Source organism: Capsicum annuum, chromosome 5, assembly GCF_002878395.1.
Source record: "Capsicum annuum cultivar UCD-10X-F1 chromosome 5, UCD10Xv1.1, whole genome shotgun sequence".
Lineage (NCBI taxonomy): Eukaryota > Viridiplantae > Streptophyta > Magnoliopsida > Solanales > Solanaceae > Capsicum > Capsicum annuum.
Window position 1 is genome coordinate 152,709,056 of NC_061115.1, and position 20,551 is coordinate 152,729,606.

Genomic DNA, 20,551 nt, shown 5'->3' on the forward strand with positions numbered 1-20,551 from the left:
GATAGGTTGAGTGTCTAAAAGAAGATCAATACTGAAATTTATTTCCCTTTCGGGAGAAATTCTTGGAAGATCTTAGGGAAAGACATCTAAATATTCATTCACTACTAGGACTGATTTGAGATTGGGAGCCTCAGAACTGGAATCTCTAACATGCACTAGATGATAAACATACTCGTTAGATATCATTTTCCTTGCCCGAAGGTAGGAAACAAACTAACCACTAAAAGCGGATACGCTACCCTTCAACTATAGGAAGGGTTTATTTGGGAACTAAAACTGAACTATTCTATTTCTACAGTCAACTGTGGCATAGCAGGAATGAAGCCAATCCATGCCGAGAATGATATCAAAATCAGTTATCTCTAATTCAACTAAGTCTGCTGAAGTGACTTTCTGAAATATCATAACTGGGCAGTTCCTATATACCCGTCGAGCTATAATGGTTTTACCCACTGGGGTAGATACTGAAAAGAGATCTACTAGAATTTTGGGACCTATTCCTAAATCAACTACTAAAGAAGGAGTAACAAAAGACAAGAAAGCTCCTGGATCTATCAAAGTGTAAACATACACATAAAAGATCTGTAACATACTAGTAACTACATCAGGAGAACTTTTTTGATCTTATCAAATCTGACGATTTGGGCGTTGCCCACTCGTAACACTAGAAGTGGCACCCTACTGATTTGGGAGATTGGACCGAGCTGAAGAGCGATTCTGTTGACCCTGAGGACCTAGCTGCAGACAGTCTCTAACTTTATGGCCTGGCTTGACACAACCAAAACAAATTCCACTACCTACTCTACACACACCCTAATAGTTCTTACCGTAAGTCTGGCAAAGAGGACAGGTGCGGGCACTGCTAACACTGCCCTAGGTCTTAGATCCTGGAGCTCTATCTTTGTTACCCTCTCTGATCTTAGGAACTAGAGCACTGGATATAGAGAGAGCTGGAACTGATGACTTAGGATGAAAACGAGAACGGTTTTCTCCTTCTAATTTAGGCTGAGCAAAGTTGAAACTACCTGTCTTCGCTCTCTTATTCTGATTTTCTCTTTGCTTAATTTTTTGCTCTTATATCTGCTGAGCATGGGTTATAAGTCTAGCTTAGGTCATGTTATTATTCAGCATGGCGGATCTACACTCATTAACCACGTTGTCGTTCACCCCTAAATCTAATTTACTTATCTTGGATCTACTGTCTGCAACCACATATGAGGCATACCTGGGTAATTGAGTAAACTTAAAAAAATACTCTTTCACTGTCATATTTCCCTGCCAGAGGTTGATGAACTCTAGAACCTTGGCTTCTCTAAGCTCTTGGGGAAAGACTCTGTCTAAGAAAGCAATGACAAACTCCTCCCACTCTATAGGACCTGCATCATCTAATCTTTTGGACTTCTACTATTTGAACCAAGCATGAGCCACATCCTGTAACTGGTATGCAGCTAGCTCATCACTCTCAATAGTAGTCACCCCCATGGTATCTATAACTTTCTAAACTTGATGTAAGAATTCCTGAGGGTCTTCATCTACCTTAGACTCGAGGAAGGTTGGAGGATTTATTTGGGTGAAGTCCCAAATACTCGCTGCATTTGAGTTGGCCATTGGGTTGGCTGGAACAACTGTAGGCCATTTATTATGAGCAACAACTGATTTAGCAAGAGTGGTAAATGTGGTACTGAACAACGCATGATAAAATTGATGTCCCAAAGGTTCTTTGGGCTGAGGGGCTGACTGATTTCTTCTCTTAGGAGGCATGTTCTGAAATAAAGAGAAGAAGCGGATTAGGCTGAGAGACTGACTTATGATTATGCTCACTAGCATGACATGAATACTGAAAGAAAGAAAACTATTCTTAAACATCTCATAGCCTCTTACACATAAATGTGGTGCATAACACACCTATGCACAAGACTCTAATAGATATGGCTTTCACACTTCCTAGGACTCTATTGAACCTTAGGCTCTGATACCAAGTTTGTAACGACCCTATTTGCTGAATCGAAATGCTACACGGTGCTTATGACCCCAAAGGACCACAAGCTAACCCATGACTAATATCTGTACCTGTATACTGTATAAGATAACATAATAATGTGGAAACATGCACTGAAAGGCCATAAGGTTCGATCATGAACATAACTGAATAACGTAACATCTGTGTGGGTAATAGAATACCCAAAACAAAATTGAAAATACTAAATTCTGAACATGATAGTCTATATCTTGTCTACATCTAGTTTATATCTAGTCTGCATCTAGTTTGCATCTAGTCTGAAAGCCTCTACTGTCTAAAGAATCTGAATAAGGAGTTGATGGGATATGTCCCCAACTAACTCCAACTAATAAGCTAATCAATGAGATACTAGAAAATCATTATATCCTTGAAGGATGAGGACTCACTTCTACTCTAACTGCTAAATCTGGAATCTACTGCTGATCTGGAACTCGTGTCTCTGAACCTATGGTGTAACATAAAAGAAAGCACCATAGCACGAATGCGTCAGAACATATGTACTGAGTATACATATGAGTTAGGTTATATACAATGGTTCACATGCATGAATAAATGGACACTGAACATGATTTACTAAACTGAACTGAGCATGGACTGAGTTACTGAATTTTTGTGGCTGACGAAATACTACTGATATCTGACAACTGACTGAGTCATGAGATCATGGAGATTTTTTCTGATTCATAAGACTATCTGAAGTCTAAGAGTTAATAGCTTGACTGAGAGTATCATGAAAACATGACATGGCTCTAGACACACAGCTAATATTTTGGGTACAAGTACCCCCAGGACTCGATGGAAGGAAACTGACATGACTTGATATTCTTGAATACATCATAATCAGTACAATACGTGTATTGAAGCATTTTATCAAACATCTAATAGGCATAAACTTGTACATATATGGGGATTTTCATGATATCATGCTAGTTAGGCAAATTTTCTTCATCTAGGCATTTTATCAAACATATTGTAGGCATAGTACATCTAAAGCACGTTATACAACAATTAAACATCATGTTTCATTCCAATTCCATCATACAACGTTTTAGTCATGAAATTTCATAAATCTTTATCAATACTAATCAACCCACATGGAATATATCATCAAATCATGGAATAGAAATTAATTGATCATTTATCAACTTGAAAGAGAACATACAAAGCATGAAAATATGAAGAAAATTCATAACTTATAGTTAAAAAAGATTCTTGGACTTCGTGGATGAAAGAAGTCCATGAATGAACACTATGCATACCTTAGATCGTGATTTCGTGAAGATTGATGGCGAAACCTTCCTAAATTTGAATCCCCAATAGAAACCCTAGCTTGTTCTTGAGAGAAACTAATATGTTTTGGGTGAAAAGTGGTTGAATCACGTGTTAAAGGGATTATATATGGGTATAAAGTTGACCCTTTTAACCCTGGACACGTCATTAAATTTTCAGTAAAATTTCTCGAGTTGAGCCCTTGGCGCGATGCGGTGTTATCGCATCGTGTCACTGAAAATTGACAATTGAGAAACTGCATGGTGGCGCGACGTGGAGCTATCGCATTGCCACCTTGTCTACGACCTGGAAGTTTGGCGTAACGTGCCAGTAACACAGAGAAACACTGGAATTTGACAATTGTCATTTGAGCTATCTCTGCGACGCGCTGATGGCTCAGGTCAAACACTATCTCACTAAAAAGGCTCTAACTCTTCGCCCGAGTGTCGAATTTGGGCGAATTATATATTGATGGAAAGCTTATTCAATTTCTCATGCGATAGGAAGTGAAAATTATGGAAATACCACATGTATAAAAATGAATTCTTATTTCAAAGCAAGTTTTAACATCCTTGAGATGATTTTCAAGCTAAGAAAAAGCACGGGTATTACAAGAGAAGAGGAATCATTTAAAAGTATTGCTACAAGATATCCAAATAGAGAGGGATCAACTAAAACAAAATTTAGTATTGGACAAAAAAAAATAATGGCCTAAAAATGATGTTATGCGGTATAATGCTCGTATTTTTTGTTTGGAAAGGTATAACATGGATGTAGTGAGATTTAATAAATAAAAATATTTCTATTTTACTAGAATATTAATACTTCTATTCATAGAATCATAGCCGATCAAATTACACATCAACTTAAAATTGACTAGCATGGTAATAGTCGATTATGCTAGCAGTATATGAAAAACTTAAAATGCATCGATAATGTTAACCATACAATGTATCATCTATGATAACACAATGCATATTCAAATTTTCTACAATAACACAGTTTGATAAAAATAGACTCGGTACCAAATTCTAAAAACTTTCATAAAATGAAAATTTATTTGTGATATCATCCAACAATCATTCAACTCATTTGTTGTCCAAATAAAAAAATTATCTTAAACTTTCACTACATTACCATTCAAATATCTTGTTTTTCATCAACACAAATATTATCGTTGATGAAATCAACAATATCTATCACCACGTCATGGTTGTATTTTTCTTCTTCCTTCTTTTCCTCTTCTTCTTTTGTTCAGCCTCTTCTTTGTCTACTTCTTCTGTTTCTTCTTTCTATTCTTGATCCTTTTTGTCTGCTTTTTATTCATGTTCTTCTTCATCAATTTTGACTAATTCTTCTTCGTTTTTCTCATCTTTTTCTTCTTTATCTGTTGCTTCTTTCTCAGATTCTTCTTCTTCATTTGTTGCTTCTTTCTCAGCTTCTTCTTCATTCTCACGTTCTTCTTCTTTCTCAGCTTCTTCTTCGTTCTCAACTTCTTCTTCTTGTTGCTTCTTTCTCAGATTCTTCTTCTTTCTCACCTTCCTGTTTTTTATCTGTTGCTTCTTCTTTTTTAGTTTCTTCTTCAACCTTATTATCTTCTTTCTCTCTTGTTTTTTCTTCTTCTTATTTCTCTTCTATTTCTTCTTCTTCGTGCTTCTTTTCTTCTTCTTTTTTCCTCTTCTACTACAATAGTGGCCAACTCATCAATTTTTTCCTCCTCCTTATTTCTTTCCACTTCATCAAGGTCCACATGCACTATATAATATTATAAAGTATTAGTAGAGTATATAGCTGAAAATTAATTAACTACATCAATTATTAAATTAAGTTACCTTATTCATGTTGTTGTTCATCCTTTTATTTCTTCTTCTAACCTTTTTCTTGATGTAGGAAGAAATATCTAACACGACTTTCTTGAGCATAGCAACACACTTATGTAGATCTCCGTCGACAGAGGTGTTCACTACAACTTTTGAGGTATCCGAACAAGCATCATCACCAACATGTGTTCCAATAGAGTTACCATCCAAATCTCTGTCATCATCATTGTCCCCGTTTAAAGTAAGACAACCACCCCTTGTAAATCTTTTTTCAAGCCATCGAAGAAGTTATTATTCACTTTGTTGTTATATGGCTTAAACGTAATCATATAATTCATCTTCATGTCACGGACAGTAGGCATGATGTAAGGTGCATGTTCTATAAAAAATAATTTAATAATTACATAAAATTTAATATTACAGTAATATTATTGCATAATATAAAATAAATACATACCTCGATAATTTTTGCTTTATACTTGAATGGGTCACCTTTGATTATCTCGCCACTTTTTGTAGTGTGCGATCTGAGGATACGAGGAAAGAAAAAGGGCTCATTCATTGATTTTCTAGTAAAATTTTCAAGATGAGGAAAGACCTCATAGATTCAAATATATAATTAATACAATAATGAACAAATGAATCATAGTCTATGACAGAGTATAAATAAAATAAGAATCTATGATAAACTGACTAAACGATTGATGATAGATACCATGAATGCCCAAAGAAATCTAAATAGAGTATAGGATGCCTTTTTTTTATCATAAAATACTTTCGTTTGCTTCTTTAGGTCAGTATTCTTTTTTAGATAATCCATGGTTAATTGAAATATTTTTTTTTCCCACGGTTAACTCTCGAAGAAACTCAAAGAATCCACCATTCAAATTAATTTTGTGTTTATAACCTTCGTTGAATCTTTTACAAGCAACATGGTATGCAAAAATCACAGTAAACAACACTTACACTTCTGATCCTCGTTGAACTTATTCCCTTTATTCAACTATAACAAGTTGTACGATGGAATTTTTTTTCATCACTTTAAAGCAAAAATGTTTCCCTTTTTCTAACACCTTCTTCAATTTTAATTCATAGGTGTATGATAAACAGCTCAACCCCATGATCAAACAAAACTCCTTTAAGCCAAAATAAGAAGGCTTATTGTTTATACATAATCACTTATCGTTCTTAACACGTCACAACAACAAATAATGGACCATCTATCCATTGAATTTAAGATGTTGCGACATGTTTCTCAAGTGTCCAAAATGGGACTTCTTAAATCTTTTCTTCAAATTTTGGTCAATAATAATTTTCTTAAAATCCTGGTATGCAATCATCCTTAATCTCACTGATATTTTTGTCAGGAAAGATCCAACCTTGTTCATCAAAGTCCGAAGGTCATACTGTTTCATGAAAATGTACTTTGAACAAAATGGCATGAACAAGGGATCATTATCCCCATCAACACTATTTTTTTCACTATCCTCACTCCTTTCACTATCATCACTACCACTAAACTCAGCAACATCATCACTAGACTCAACGCTTTTACTAGACTCATCGACATATTTATGTATCTCCTTTATGGTCTTCGAATTTGATTCTGACTCTTTCGCTTCAGTTCTTTTCCTTTTAGAGGCATTTTCAACTGCCTCACTACTTCTTCTTTACTGCTAGAGGCACAATCAGATATGGTACCAGCAGTGCCTTTAACATCAACTCTAGCATTACACATAATCTCCAAAATCTACACCTAAAAATTATTTTTTCGTTGTCAACTCATAGACCACAAGTCTACTAATAGAAAAGGTCAATGCTCAAATGAAACAGACAAGATAACTAAGAATTATCTCACCATTCAACAATGCAGTACACAAAAATATCAAAACTGAATCAATTTTTTTATAAAAATATTCAAAAGCCAACAGCGTGATCAACGAAAAATTTTCAGTCAAAAATGTGGAATCAAAACTCAACCATTGCTACGGAATCAAACTAATTAGCTATAAAATTTTCATATTTTCACTATTTAATCAATCATATTTGAAAAAAAAAATCCTATACCTAAAAATTTAACACAACCTAGGGCATTGTCAATTCATAGACCAAAAATTTACTAATAGAAATGGGTCAATGCTCAATTCGAATAGCCAAAATAACTAAGAATTATCTTGTCATTCAGTAATGCAGTACACAAAAATACCAGAACTAAAGAAAAATTTCTTTTAAAAAGTTCAAAATCCAACAGCGTAATCAACGAAAAATTCTGTCAAATGTGCAGAATTAAAACTCAACTATTGCTATGAAATCAAACTAATTAGCTATAAAATTTTCACATTTTCACTATTTAATCAATCATATTCAGAAAAAAAAAATTCTTATACTAGGGTTCACTACAAAACAGATAACAAATAAAAATTGGTAAAATGGATCTATAAATTATTGAAACTTGATTTTAACTTATCTTAATACAAAGAATGGAGACCTTTGCCGCTGGAGAAGAAGATGAAGCAAAAATGGAGTTTGAAATTTTTTTCTTGGGAGTAGCGGGAAGAGAAGGAGCTTTGGAGGAGAGGGATGGGGTTTAGTTTAATATTGAAGGAAATTGAGGTAGTTATGTGTAGTTTATTTAATTCCTCAAGATTTGAAAATGTTAAAAAGGTCGATTGGCCCACATGCGGATCCCACTTTTTTGAACCTAACTCTAAATATTGAATAAAAAGGAAATTTAGTGGCTATTTGGCAAAATAAGTTTTGAAAGTAGCCCTTTTGCCAATTCTTTTGGAGACACAATGTCTAGTGTTATAAAATATAAATTTTGATTAAAAAAATTGGAGTTGAACGTAATTGTTCAAACAATAAATTGAGTTTATCAGTTTTGTTAGTTGTAGAGATTTACCATTTCCATTTTGATGCCTCAAAAATAATGAATCATGAAAGAACAAACTCCCAACATCATCAAATCTTTTATCAATTGCTATTAGGCAACGTATGATCTACCAACCACATAGTCATTTAACTACTTATATATTGATGGCTTTGAATAATGCAGATTTACCAGAAGGTACAGTACGTAATCTAATGGAACAGGACACATTGAAATGGGTATTCGTAGGCGGAAAAGGCGGTGTAGGGAAAACGACGTGCAGTTCTGTATTAGGAATCCTCCTTTCTCAGGTCCGATCATCTGTTCTAATCATATCAACTGATCCAGCTCACAATCTTAGCGATGCATTTCAACAGCGTTTCGCTAAAACTCCCACTGTCGTTAATGGATTCACCAATTTATACGCCATGGTATTACGTTAGATCTTATTTATTTTCTGGTTTTTGGTTACCTGGCTCGTAAACAAAAACATTTGGTCCATGTGATTTGTTGTTTCAATCAATGTGCGTTGTCATTTCATTTATTTTTTAAATCATGGTGTGTGATCCAAATTGTGTGCCTGAGTAACTCTGTCCATAGAGTGCATTGCTATTGCTGAATACTTACAAGTTCTATTCAAACACTGACTTTAATACCTTAGGATTTAACTTATATACAATGATAATGTAATGTTTGTTACTATATTCTTGTAATTTAACATGTTATAACAGGTTGTTTGTTATAATTTTTATGTAACTAGTTCGGCTTATTACAGACAGTTACATGTTATTTTCCTGTTAAAGTGATATGACAGTGTAAAAATTCTCTTAGCACTAACTGTGTATATAATTTGTTGTTGAGTGTAATGCGTGCAAATTGTGTACTGCAGCGATTCCAAAGAGTGACCTTTACCTCAGATTTTATTGAATTATGTAGCTTTTTCAGTTTATTGTCAATTTCATTCTGATATGTCGTTATGGGGTAATGATTTTATGATTGAAGTTTTGTTCTTTAGGAAGTTGATCCAACTATAGAGAATGAAGAAGGTGGTTCGGAAGGGGTGGACGGTTTTTTCTCAGATTTGGCTAATGCAGTTCCAGGAATTGATGAAGCTATGAGTTTTGCTGAGATGCTAAAGTAAGTGGCGTTTCTTCACGACACATAAAAAGAAGATCAAAGAAATAAGTCAAGTACTCTGAATATTTCTATTATTTTTCAAAGTGTGAAAGATCTATTCTTAGATTGAGCCTTATCTGATCCTAAGCAATAATAACTTATAGCAATGGACTATATGATAATACACAAGGTGGTATTAGTTTATTGCATGTACAACAACATACCCCGTGTAATCCCACGAGGGGTTTGGGGAGGGGAGTGTGTCTGCAGCCTTAACACTACCTTCTGAAGGTAGAGAGACTGCTTCCTCAACTCAAGTAAAGCATAATAAAATCAAATATCAAAAGGAAACTATAATAGTGAAGCAGTCGCGCTGGACATAATGGAGAAGAGAACAATAGCAACATCACATAAATATGGTAATCGAAGCAAAGGAAACAACATGTAATAATAAAATTGAAGAACAAGATAGTATGTGTAATAATATCAATTATACCAGCAGATAAATTTCTAGGTCCAGGTTTCCAGCTTATACAATTCCTAGTGGCATTTGATACTTCCAGGAAGACCATAGCTAAATTACTCTCAGCGAGAGTACCATTTATTCGATATTAGTCTACTGCATTTATGGATGAAAAAGAGATGCTTGTGTACCCTCTAAAGTTGGAGTGTAAAAACTTACCCAACTTGCCATTTTTTGTGCAGTCGTTAGCATTAGATTTGTTGAGCAAGGACATAGTAAATTCAATTTGGATGATTTCTTGCAATTTGTGTCTGGAGATATTGTAATACAGTATATCAAGCAACATGAAGAGGATCACTGCAATTAATCGTTTATATTTTCAAAATATTCAGGTTTCTCTTTTCTTAATGATCATATTAGCATCTTTCAACTGAAATTATTTAGCCTGAGTTTAAACTTTCAGTTGTATATCTTAATCTAGATAGCAAGATAATACATTTTGGGTTGCGAGATTGTCTAGAATTTCTATTCTGCTCATTCGGTTAAGGAAAGAGCATGAGATTTCACCTTGCAGATCATGAGGTTAGAAGTTGCAGCAGCAAGCTAATCCTACTCCATACATTAGCACATAAGTTTCATTGAACACTGAAGGAGCTATATAGGGAAATTGCTTTCTCATGTCGCTATAGTTGAATGTGTGTGCATGAATATACAATGAGGTTCTGGTCCTTTTGTAAAATTTCTGTTTTAGATATCTACCAGGGTCAAACTTTTAGTACTATATTGGAACAATTACCTGCCTAGCACAAAGTCCTAAAGTCAAGTTCAAATTATTCTCAACTGAATCAGTAATTGGCTTCTAAATTCCAGAACTTCCGGAAACCATTTGACCTAGCGAGCAGTACCAGTGTAGTAGCCCGATTGAGTTGTTCTAGAAATATACGAGGGTTAGTGATTTTTCATGTTATGCAGTGATGCATGCATAACAAACACTCAAAGCCAACATGGAAATGATTAAAATTGTCTTGGTTTATCTTTTGTGCGGCCTGGAAACTAGTCGAATTGTGCCCGTCTTAAATCATGCAGTATTTATTTCTCCCTCGGATTTATAACTTTTCTTTAGCTGCATGGCCAGTTTTCTCATTTTCATGATTTGTATTACTTTGCAGAAAGATCTGGAAAGTCAATATTATTGTAAGGAAGTCCACTGCAATGTTATTGCTTTAAGTCATCTCTAAGCTGAATTGGAACTTTTAAGCCTTAATACTATCACTGCAGTTTGTTCCTTTTCTAACCTTGTTAACCAAGTATCAAATATAAGAAATAACACCAATAATTATAAATTTTGTGCTATAAAGTCTCGGAATCTTTTATTTAGAATTATCGATCCTCCACACACTCAAGTGTGATTTCTTGGATGTGTTTTAAAATGTGGGATACTTAAAAACCCTTAGTCATGACGCTTTACAATTCTTGGTGGAGAGCTCACTTGCCTCATCCGTTTATCCCATTTTCTCCTTTTATGACATGGTATTTGGAATGTTTGAGTAAAATTACTCAAGTGTTTGGGGTTACGCTCGAAACTCTTGGGATCGAGCTGCCGCTTTCACTTGCTTATCAGGTAAACAATGGTTAGAATCAGGGCAATTGCAGTAGTTCATCGTACATAACAAGCTTCTGAGTTGCAGGACGAGGTTCAACTTCCGAATACATGTGCTAGTTATAGGTGAAACTAGATTGTGGGATTTTGTTCCAATTTAAAGTGTTCATTTTCTTTCCCTTTCCTTGAGATCAGTATCATATCACATAATCTTTTCCTCCAGCATTTTCTATAGCTAAGTTTCATCCTGTGATAGTACATTGATAGTGCTTATGTTATATGTTATTATTCTATGATAGATGAAGACGCGAAAAAAAAAGTGTAGTCTAGTTATATTTACACTTCTGGTGTTTTTTTTGTCATTTAGACTTCAATTTCATTTGATTTGCTTCTTTCTAGATTGGTGAGAACAATGGATTACTCTGTAATAGTGTTTGATACAGCGCCAACGGGACACACTCTCCGGCTGTTACAATTCCCATCGACACTAGAGAAGGGGCTTGCGAAAGTAATGAGTTTGAAGAGCAGATTTGGTGGCGTGCTAAGTCAGGTAAAATCCCCTTCCCTACGAAGAAAAACAACAGAACCGTTTGATATTCCAGTTTTCCCCTTTTAAGAAGCTAACAAGAAGATCCATTGAGCTGCTATTTGGAGTATATGTGTGCAAAATTATTGTTCATTTCATCTGCAAGCATGAAAGTTCAAGCCAGATTGTAGGAAGTGGATGATATGTGTTTGTATATCTATTATTAATACAAAGTATTGGCAATCACAGATGACTCGTATCTTTGGTGTTGACGATGAATTTGGCGAGGATGCAATTCTAGGCAAATTGGAAGCCATGAGAGATATTATTGAACAAGTGAACAGACAATTTAAGGACCCAGTAAGTGCTTTCCTAATAATGGTCATTTATTTTTATGAAGAAATTATTTTATATCCCTTAATTGTAGGTGGAAACATAGTGACAAAATTTAGTCCAAAGTCCATTGGGGTCATGCATTCTTTCATATCTTGCAACAATTGACAAATCGGAGAAAATTTGAGTTCAGATGGTCATGCATTATCTGAGCCTTTTAGTTTCTTTAACTATATATGTTAGATCTTTCACGGAGGGAAAGGACATACATTCAACTAGTGTTGCATGTTGATCAAATTTATCTTATGTCTTACTTTTTATTGGTGGAACCTGCTTCTTGTCTTGTTCGGGGCAAGGAAAAGTTCCTTACAGTGATTCCTAATAATGTCTGAATGCTGAATTTCCTTATGTTATTTGTTTACTTACTCGATATTTTGCTTACGAGATAGCACCACTTTTTATAGGACATGACGACATTTGTTTGTGTTTGCATTCCGGAGTTCCTCTCTCTGTATGAGACTGAAAGACTTGTTCAGGAACTCACTAGATTTGAGATTGATACGCACAACATTATAATTAACCAAGTGCTCTTTGATGTAGAAGGTACACAAGCTCTGCTTCTTTAAGTGATTTCTCAGTTGTTGTTTTTCCTTCTAATCGGTTTTCATTGTCTCTCTTATTCTCATTTTGGTTATAATAACTTGTTCCTGTGCAAGAGAAAACATAACTCGTTGACTAGTGACTATTTTCAGTTGTTGAATCCCAGTTGCTGAAGGCTAGAATGCGGATGCAACAAAAGTACTTGGATCAGTTCTATACGTTATATGATGACTTCAATATTACTAAGCTGCCTTTGCTACCACAAGAGGTACGAAGATATCTTTCTCTCATATATATAAGACCACTCTTTTTCCATTTTCCTTTTGGCAAATTCAAAGAGGATACTTGCCATAAAATCTTCTCTACGGTGTATAGTTAGTGCATTATAGTATCCTCTATTAAGATTATATATTTCTAACTCATTCCTGAAGCAAAGTTTTATGATAATCTGCACTTTCCTTTTTCTTCTGCCCCAAAGAGAGTGACACATTTCTCTTTCTGGTTTATCTAGCTTACATACAAAAAGTTATTTAATTTCTTAAACTCCGCACCTTTTCAGACATTATAAAATGTGCCAAAGGGAGTAATTCTGATCAAGGAAATAATGGAGATTGGGCATGACATTTCTTGTCAAACCAATTGCAACTCACTTAAACTTCTTTCATTGTGGATAGGTTTGTGGTGTTGAAGATCTGAAAGCATTCAAGTATCATTTTCTAACACCATACCAACCTTCTCGTGCGCGTTGTTCAGCGGAAGAGTTGGAGAGTGGAATAGCAAAACTGAAAGAACAGTTGAAAGATGCTGAAGCAGAATATGAAAAAATTAGAAAAGGAAAAAATCAGGTTTGATATAGAAAGACTTTTCAAATGTTATGGAAATAGTGTCATTGAACAAATTATTTTGTTTGAGAGGATCAGCACGTACACTAATTGTTTTATTCATTGATATGGAAGTTCTTTTGTGCCTTCTAAAGGGCAAAAAATCTAGCTTCTTGGTCTTACAATATGCTTCTTTGAGGTTCTTGATTATTCGGTTCATACAAACAGTGACGAAACTAAAATCTTTGCTAAGGGTGTTCAAAACTTTAAGCTATGTCTCTTAAAAGATGCTTTTGATCTATATTCACAAAAGGAGAAATTGTTTCTTTCCATTGTAATTTCTATCAATCTAGTCTTCTTTTTTTCATAAACAACTGCTCAAGAATTGTTTTAGGTGGATTAGAGGTGAAGAGTAGACATATAGGAAGGCTTTGCAACAAATGTGAGTCGTGAGATTAAGACTGCCCTATACACCAAATGACAAGAGTTTATCTTTGCAAACATATAGCTTATACAACGTTTTTTTCACCAACTTGAATTTCAAATAAGTTGGGGTTGACTATATAAATTCGGACTAATCATATTTCTCGATTTGAACAATCTCAAACCAATAACATACAAATATGTATTATGAGAATTCATCGTGAGTTTGCTAGTTTTACATTGGCTGTCACCGCACCACAACCCTTCCTCCTTTATTCAAGCTGAAATCACCAATGTGAGCAAGCTCACACAACCAGAGTTAGGCATGCCAAATACAAAATGGGGAAAATTCCTTCTATGTAATACATTGATGATTCACACTCTAGGGAAATCTTTCGTCGTAATTGACAACCTAAACTTTTACCTTATTGGTGAGGGTTCGATCCCTAATCTTTTAATCCTCTCTCCCATTTCCTTCCCCTACAGTAAATTTTTTTTTTTTTCAAAAAGGATGTTTTGCAGCCTATGAACAATCTTCACATCATATATTTGGGTATTTGGTATTTCAACTAGGGGTGTGCAAAAATTAGAGTTGTTAATACAGGTCGGCCCAGCCCAGCCGGGCTAAGCTCACATGGGCTTTAAGTTTGATGAGTCATGCCGGGCTTGCTCATCAAAATGATGGGCCAAAAAACACCAAACTCACATCATTACTCTGTGGGCTGCGGGCCTCACGGGTCAGTCCATTTTTTTAAAAATAATATTTCAAAAAATTACATATATACACAAGGTAACTATTACTTATTACATAAAATTCCTTATTTGAAAAGTAATTACAAAAATCTCATATTAATTACATAGAATCCCTTCCTTTTAGACTCTCTCTCTTCGCCTCATACATCCCAAAACATTCGATTTTTACTCTATTTTTAGTCCAAATTTTGTTCTTTTATTGCACTCCTTATTTTACGCCTAATTTCAAGCTACGTGATTTTGGGGGTTTCAAATTTGTTCAAATAAGGTCTATTATTTCAAATTATTATGGAAATAATTTTTTTTCATAATAAACTTCCATAATAATTAGTTGGTCTATTATTTCAAACTATTATGAAAATAATTTATTTCATAATAAATTTTCATAAAATCAAATAATACATTTTATTTTATGTCGTTCAAATTTGTTCTATACTATAGAAGAGAGATCCATTATTTCTTCTATACCTTAATTTGAACTATAATATGCATTACAAATTATTATAAAAATAAAATCAAATCCAATTATTTTTATAGTCAATGACTTGGAAGCTGATTTGAACTATAATATCCAAATTATTTCTCCTTTTTGGTTGCATGTATCATTTTATCAAATTATCTGCTTTTGCAATGTCATAATAGAAAGTAAAATATAACAAACACGAATACACTTGCATCATACATAGAAAGTAAAGTATCATACATTCTCATACATATAAAACATGCTATTGTTGGAGTGTAAAATCATGCATATAACACTGGCATCCTACATAGAAAGTAAATAATAATACGTTCTCATACATATAATGTGAAATGTTTTTACTTAACTATAAATCATACATAGAAAGTATAGTACATTCACATACATAAAGAACATGTTGTTGTTGGAGCGTAAATCATATATATAACACTGGCATTATACATTAAAAAAATGTGTATTACATTCCCATACGTGTAAATTTCATAAACAATGTCAAAATATCATTCAAACTGGGTAATGTATTATAATTTCTCATACAATACTGTGCAAGTTTTTACTAAAAAATAAATACACTAAGAGGGGGAGAAGGCGTCGTTGGCTGTTCGTGATGGCACTGGTGATGGCGATAGTGGGAGAGGAACGAGAAACGCTATCGATCTTGGCGGCTGGTCGCCCTTGCTTGTTCACCGGCGTGAGGAAGCAGTGAAGGCACGGTTGACTGTTCGTGATGGCGCTGGTGATGGCGACAGTAGGAGAGAAACGAGAAATGACGTCGATCTTGCTGGTTGGTCGCTCTTGCATGTTCACTGTTGTGAGGATGAGGAGTTGAATGGTGAATAACGGTGACAGTCATAAACCAGCGGCGACGTCGTTGGTTATTTTAGGGAGATAAAAAAAGATGTTTCACGATATTTTTTGAATTTGAATTATACTTACTATTTTTAAGCATCCACAAAATCAGAACATTAATTACTGTCGTTATTAAAGTAAGAGAATAATTGAATTTGATTTTTTTTCATAATTTAAGGAGAAACAGTTTCCTCATATATTGGAGTTATGTATGAGGTACATTGACATGTATATGTATATTTCCAAATCTGGGAGAGAGAAAGTCAATCTGGAAACTTATGTAATTAGTTTAATTTAGGATGGGATTTATGTTGTTTATACATAATATTTTATAATTTAATTTTAGAATGTTAATAAACATAAATATTATCAGACAATATTACATAGTGTTAATACTTGTTAATCAAGTCTCTAACACCTCAAAAAATACTTTTAATAGCGAAATTAAATTACTTTTGACATGATATCTTTCGAATCAAATAAAAATACTAATAATCAATCTAAATAGTTACATGTATTTGACTTATGAGTCGGCCCACGGGATAGCCCAACCCACATTGCTCAAGCCCTACGGGCCACAGGCTTATCCGGCCCGGGCTAAAAAGTTCAGTTCTTACATGGGCTGTAAAAACTAAAGTCCAACTCCATCAAATTACAGGCGTGGTCCATATTAACAGCTCTAGCAAAATTTGAACCAATCAATTGGTTTATTGTTATTGCGTTTTTGGATTAATAATCTTTTATTGGTTTTATAAAAAAAATTATCGTGTATTAGTTTGATTTCAACTTTTCAATATTTGGTTATTGATTACCCATTAAGATTCTAATAAATTATTACTTTACCTCTACTTATGTATTAGACTAATATGAGTGACTTTGTGTTAGCTTATTATTAGACTTAATTTCAACATATAGTTTTCTACTTTTGTAGTTTTATTATATCGGAACTTAATTTTTATAAATAAACTTACAAACCTTGAAAATAAATTGAGTGACAAATGTTAGGGTTTTTGTCCTGATTTTCTCACCAAAATAAAGTTGTACTTTTCTTGAAAGAAAAATAAAAGTAATACCATAATTACTTTTACTTTTCCTAAAAAGAAAAATATAAAACTTCTTCATATTTGGCTAACCTCTTTCTTGGAGAAAAGTTTTTGGACAATCATAAATAGAAGACCCCCTTCTTCTCATACAATAACATATAGCATCCACAATGTAGTCGTTATGAGTCTTGTTTAGAAGAAGATTTTCTCCAAATAGTTTTTTTATGTTTTTTGATATTAGTTTTCAATATGTAGGTCGCTTGATCAAATCCTATAATAATATATTTTTAGTATGCTTTTCTTTGTCGTCTGAATTATCACTATAATGGTTTGCAACTAATAGCTTCCGCATGACACCCTCTGAATTTTGAACCCTACAACAAACCTAGGGGTTTGGGCCACAGGTGACAAAAGAGTTTTAAAATAAGGTGTAGGTGACACAAGTCTTAATAATTGAGTAGAGGTGACAATTACTTCATTATGGTTTAAGAAAGTTTGAAAATTTTCAAAATAACCCACAAGTTTTTAAATTTACACTTTGATTCAAATGTTAGTTAATATGTAATGGGGAACGAAGGGAAAAAATGTGTTTATTTCTCTCTCCTCATCCGTTGTTATTTTCTCTCTCTTCCCGATATTTGTTGTTCATTGTTGCTGCTGCTTTATTCATCATCTTCTGATTCATTATCATCATCTTATACTTCATTATGAACTTCATATTCTTCTTGTTGACCATTGTTGTTGTTGTTGTTGTTGTTACACCAACTGCTGCTGTTTAACCAAATTCTTATGTCAAATTTTCTTTCGTAAATCACTTTCAACTTTGGAATTTACTTAAGAGGAGACTTTGGTAAGTCAGATTATGCTTTTTAGTTGAATCTGGGTAATTTCTAGTGTGTTGTTTTTTCAACAATAGTTTGCATATGAACATGAATGCAATACAAAAGCAATCTGTTTAAACCGATCCATTATCTGCGGCACCAGATAAATGTCATGTTGTAACAGTAGACTCATGTTGGATTCATGTTTAAGGGTTCTAGGTGCCCGTAATATGATTATGAATCGAATAGATGGGTATTCTGTTGCACCAGTTTAGTAATCTGTTTCAACAGATAAATAATTTGTTGCACCAGATTAGTAATCTATTTCAACAGATAAATAATCTGTTTCATCAAATTACTAATATGTTTCGAACAACAAAATACAGCTCCTGTCACACACAAAACCTAACAGATAACTCATATGTTCTTGCTATTGATACTGGAATCAAATTATTCCTTAATTCTAGACATGTCATTCGTTAAGAAATAGAAATAGACAGCACGAAAATTAAATAATAAATAAAAAGTCAAGTGCATCAAATATAAATTTTTATAAAACAAACAAAAAAAATACATAGATAATAGAAAAAAAGCTTAATTATTATTATCATCATTATTAACATCATTATTATTTGTATGGCCAGCCGGCCAATCTTCAAAGGGCAGCAGCAGCACCCTCCGCAGCCTGCGGATCTCCCGCAGCATCCTTACTCTGACGGCGGCCAACTCCCAATGCAGGTCATGAACCTCCTTCTGCAGTTCCCTTATGGTGTCTCGTAAAATAGTGACATCCCACACAGGATCAGCCATATCTAAAAAATACATAAGTTGACAAAACACATACGTAAACACAAAGGTAAAGGAAAGAAAGAATTCGAATGTAATGTAATGTAATACAACAAATATTTACACAAAAATTAAAAAAAAAAACTTACCAGAGACAGGAAAAAGCTATCAAGTCCTTGAAGAGAAAGTAGTTGAAGGTGTAACAAGAGCGGGGAATAAATAGCGTGTAGTAGAACGAACGATTGAGTAAGGAGGGACCTATTTATAGAGGATTGAACTTGAATGAGTTAGGCAAAAAATCGTAACTGTTCACCTCTATTTATTAATGACATTCTTGATTACTGTAAAAAGTTATGACTTAATTAAATTAATCAATATTATGATAGGTCATAACTTTTCAGCTTTAATATTATTAATAAGTAGTTCTTTTCAGGAACCTTTTTTTTCACACCGACTTGGACAACAGATAATATATCTGTTGCATCAGATAAATCATCTGTTACAATAGATATATCATGATTTGCAACAAATAGATAACCTGTTGCATCAGATAATATATTTGTTGCAACATATAATATATATATTTTTAAAAAAAAATATATTATCTTCATGACATCCAAATTTTTTGACTTTTTGATTATATAAATTAATAAAGAAGATTTCAAGGCAAAACTGTTCACCTCCATTTATTAATGACATCCTTGATTACTGTAAAAAGTTATGACTTAATTAAATTAATCAATATTATGATAGGTCATGACTTTTCAGCTTGAAGCTTAGCTTTATAATTATTAAAATAATTAGTTCTTTCCAGCAACCTTTTATTTTTTACACTGAGTTGCACAACAGATTATATATCTGTTGCATCAGATAAATTATCTATTACAATAGATATATCATCTGTTGCAACAAATAGTTCAACTGTTGCATCAGATAATATATCTGTTGCAACGTATAATATATATATCTTTTAAAAAAATTATCTACATGACATCCAAATTTTTTGACTTTTTAATTATATAAATTAATAAAGAAGATTTAAAAACAAGAATATTTCTGGTGAGTTTTTTATGATTTAAATTGTGTTTATCATTTATTTCCTTATTCTTTTCTGTGAAAAGAAATGACTTAATTAAATCAAGATGGTGGTGACTTAATCTTTCCGTTTCTTTAATAACCATTTTTATTAATTGATTATGGCAACAGATTGTATATCTGTTGCATCAGATAACCCATCTATTTCAACAGATATACCATCTGTTGCTATAAATTGACCATCTGTTTAAGGAGCTTTTTTAATTTCTTCTAACTGATTCATAAGTCGCAATAGATGAGGAATTTGATGCATCAGAAGCGTTTTTTGTTTTTGTTTGTTTGTTGAATGTGTTTAGACAAAAGTCACAGTCACGACTATTCACTAACTTTTTTCTTAAAAATCATATCATCATATATATATATATCTTAATTAAATTAATCCAATGTTGTGACTTTTTTAAATTAAATAATCTTTCTTTTTCGATTATAATATAATTTAGTTCCTTATTATTTATTAACGAACAATTTTTAGGAGAATTTCTCACCGCATCCCTAACTCCAACTGCCGACATGTTTTGAATAGGGAATAAATAGAATGATAATTAAATATTGAATAAGAATTAAAAATTCAAAATCGACCAAACCAAATCAAACCAAACATATACATGAATTTTTTTGAATCCCTTATAGGTAGATCGGATATAAAAAGGGGAAATACATACTCTAAAAGAAAGAAAAAACATAACTTAATTATTATTATTATTATTATTATTATTACTATTATTATTGTCAACCTGACAATTTTTGTCCGGCAGCAGCAGGGCCCTCCTCAGCCTTGCTCGAAAGTCGGCCAAATCTCTCTAGAGTTCATCAAACTGCCTTTGAAATTCCTGCAAGGACTCGATATGAACCTTCTTATACGA

At 33.3% G+C, this 20,551-nt stretch overlaps 1 protein-coding gene across 2 annotated transcripts; it reads left to right on the top strand.

Annotated features, from left to right (window-relative positions):
• Positions 1-4,938: 4,938 nt before the first annotated feature.
• On the top strand, positions 4,939-13,601 carry LOC107872514 (ATPase GET3A-like). 2 transcript variants are annotated; one of them, XM_047413203.1, is made up of 8 exons: positions 4,939-5,350; positions 8,165-8,409; positions 8,994-9,115; positions 11,557-11,707; positions 11,933-12,043; positions 12,481-12,619; positions 12,769-12,884; positions 13,291-13,566. In XM_047413203.1, exons 2-8 carry the CDS (start codon positions 8,194-8,196, stop codon positions 13,465-13,467), a joined length of 1,032 nt encoding a protein of 343 aa, XP_047269159.1. In that variant the 5' UTR covers positions 4,939-5,350; positions 8,165-8,193; the 3' UTR covers positions 13,468-13,566. The 2 variants fall into 2 exon arrangements, with proteins under 2 accessions (XP_047269159.1, XP_016574665.2); XM_016719179.2 differs by lacking the exon at positions 4,939-5,350 and having other exon boundaries at positions 7,853-8,409; positions 13,291-13,601.
• The last annotated feature ends 6,950 nt before the right edge of the window (positions 13,602-20,551 follow it).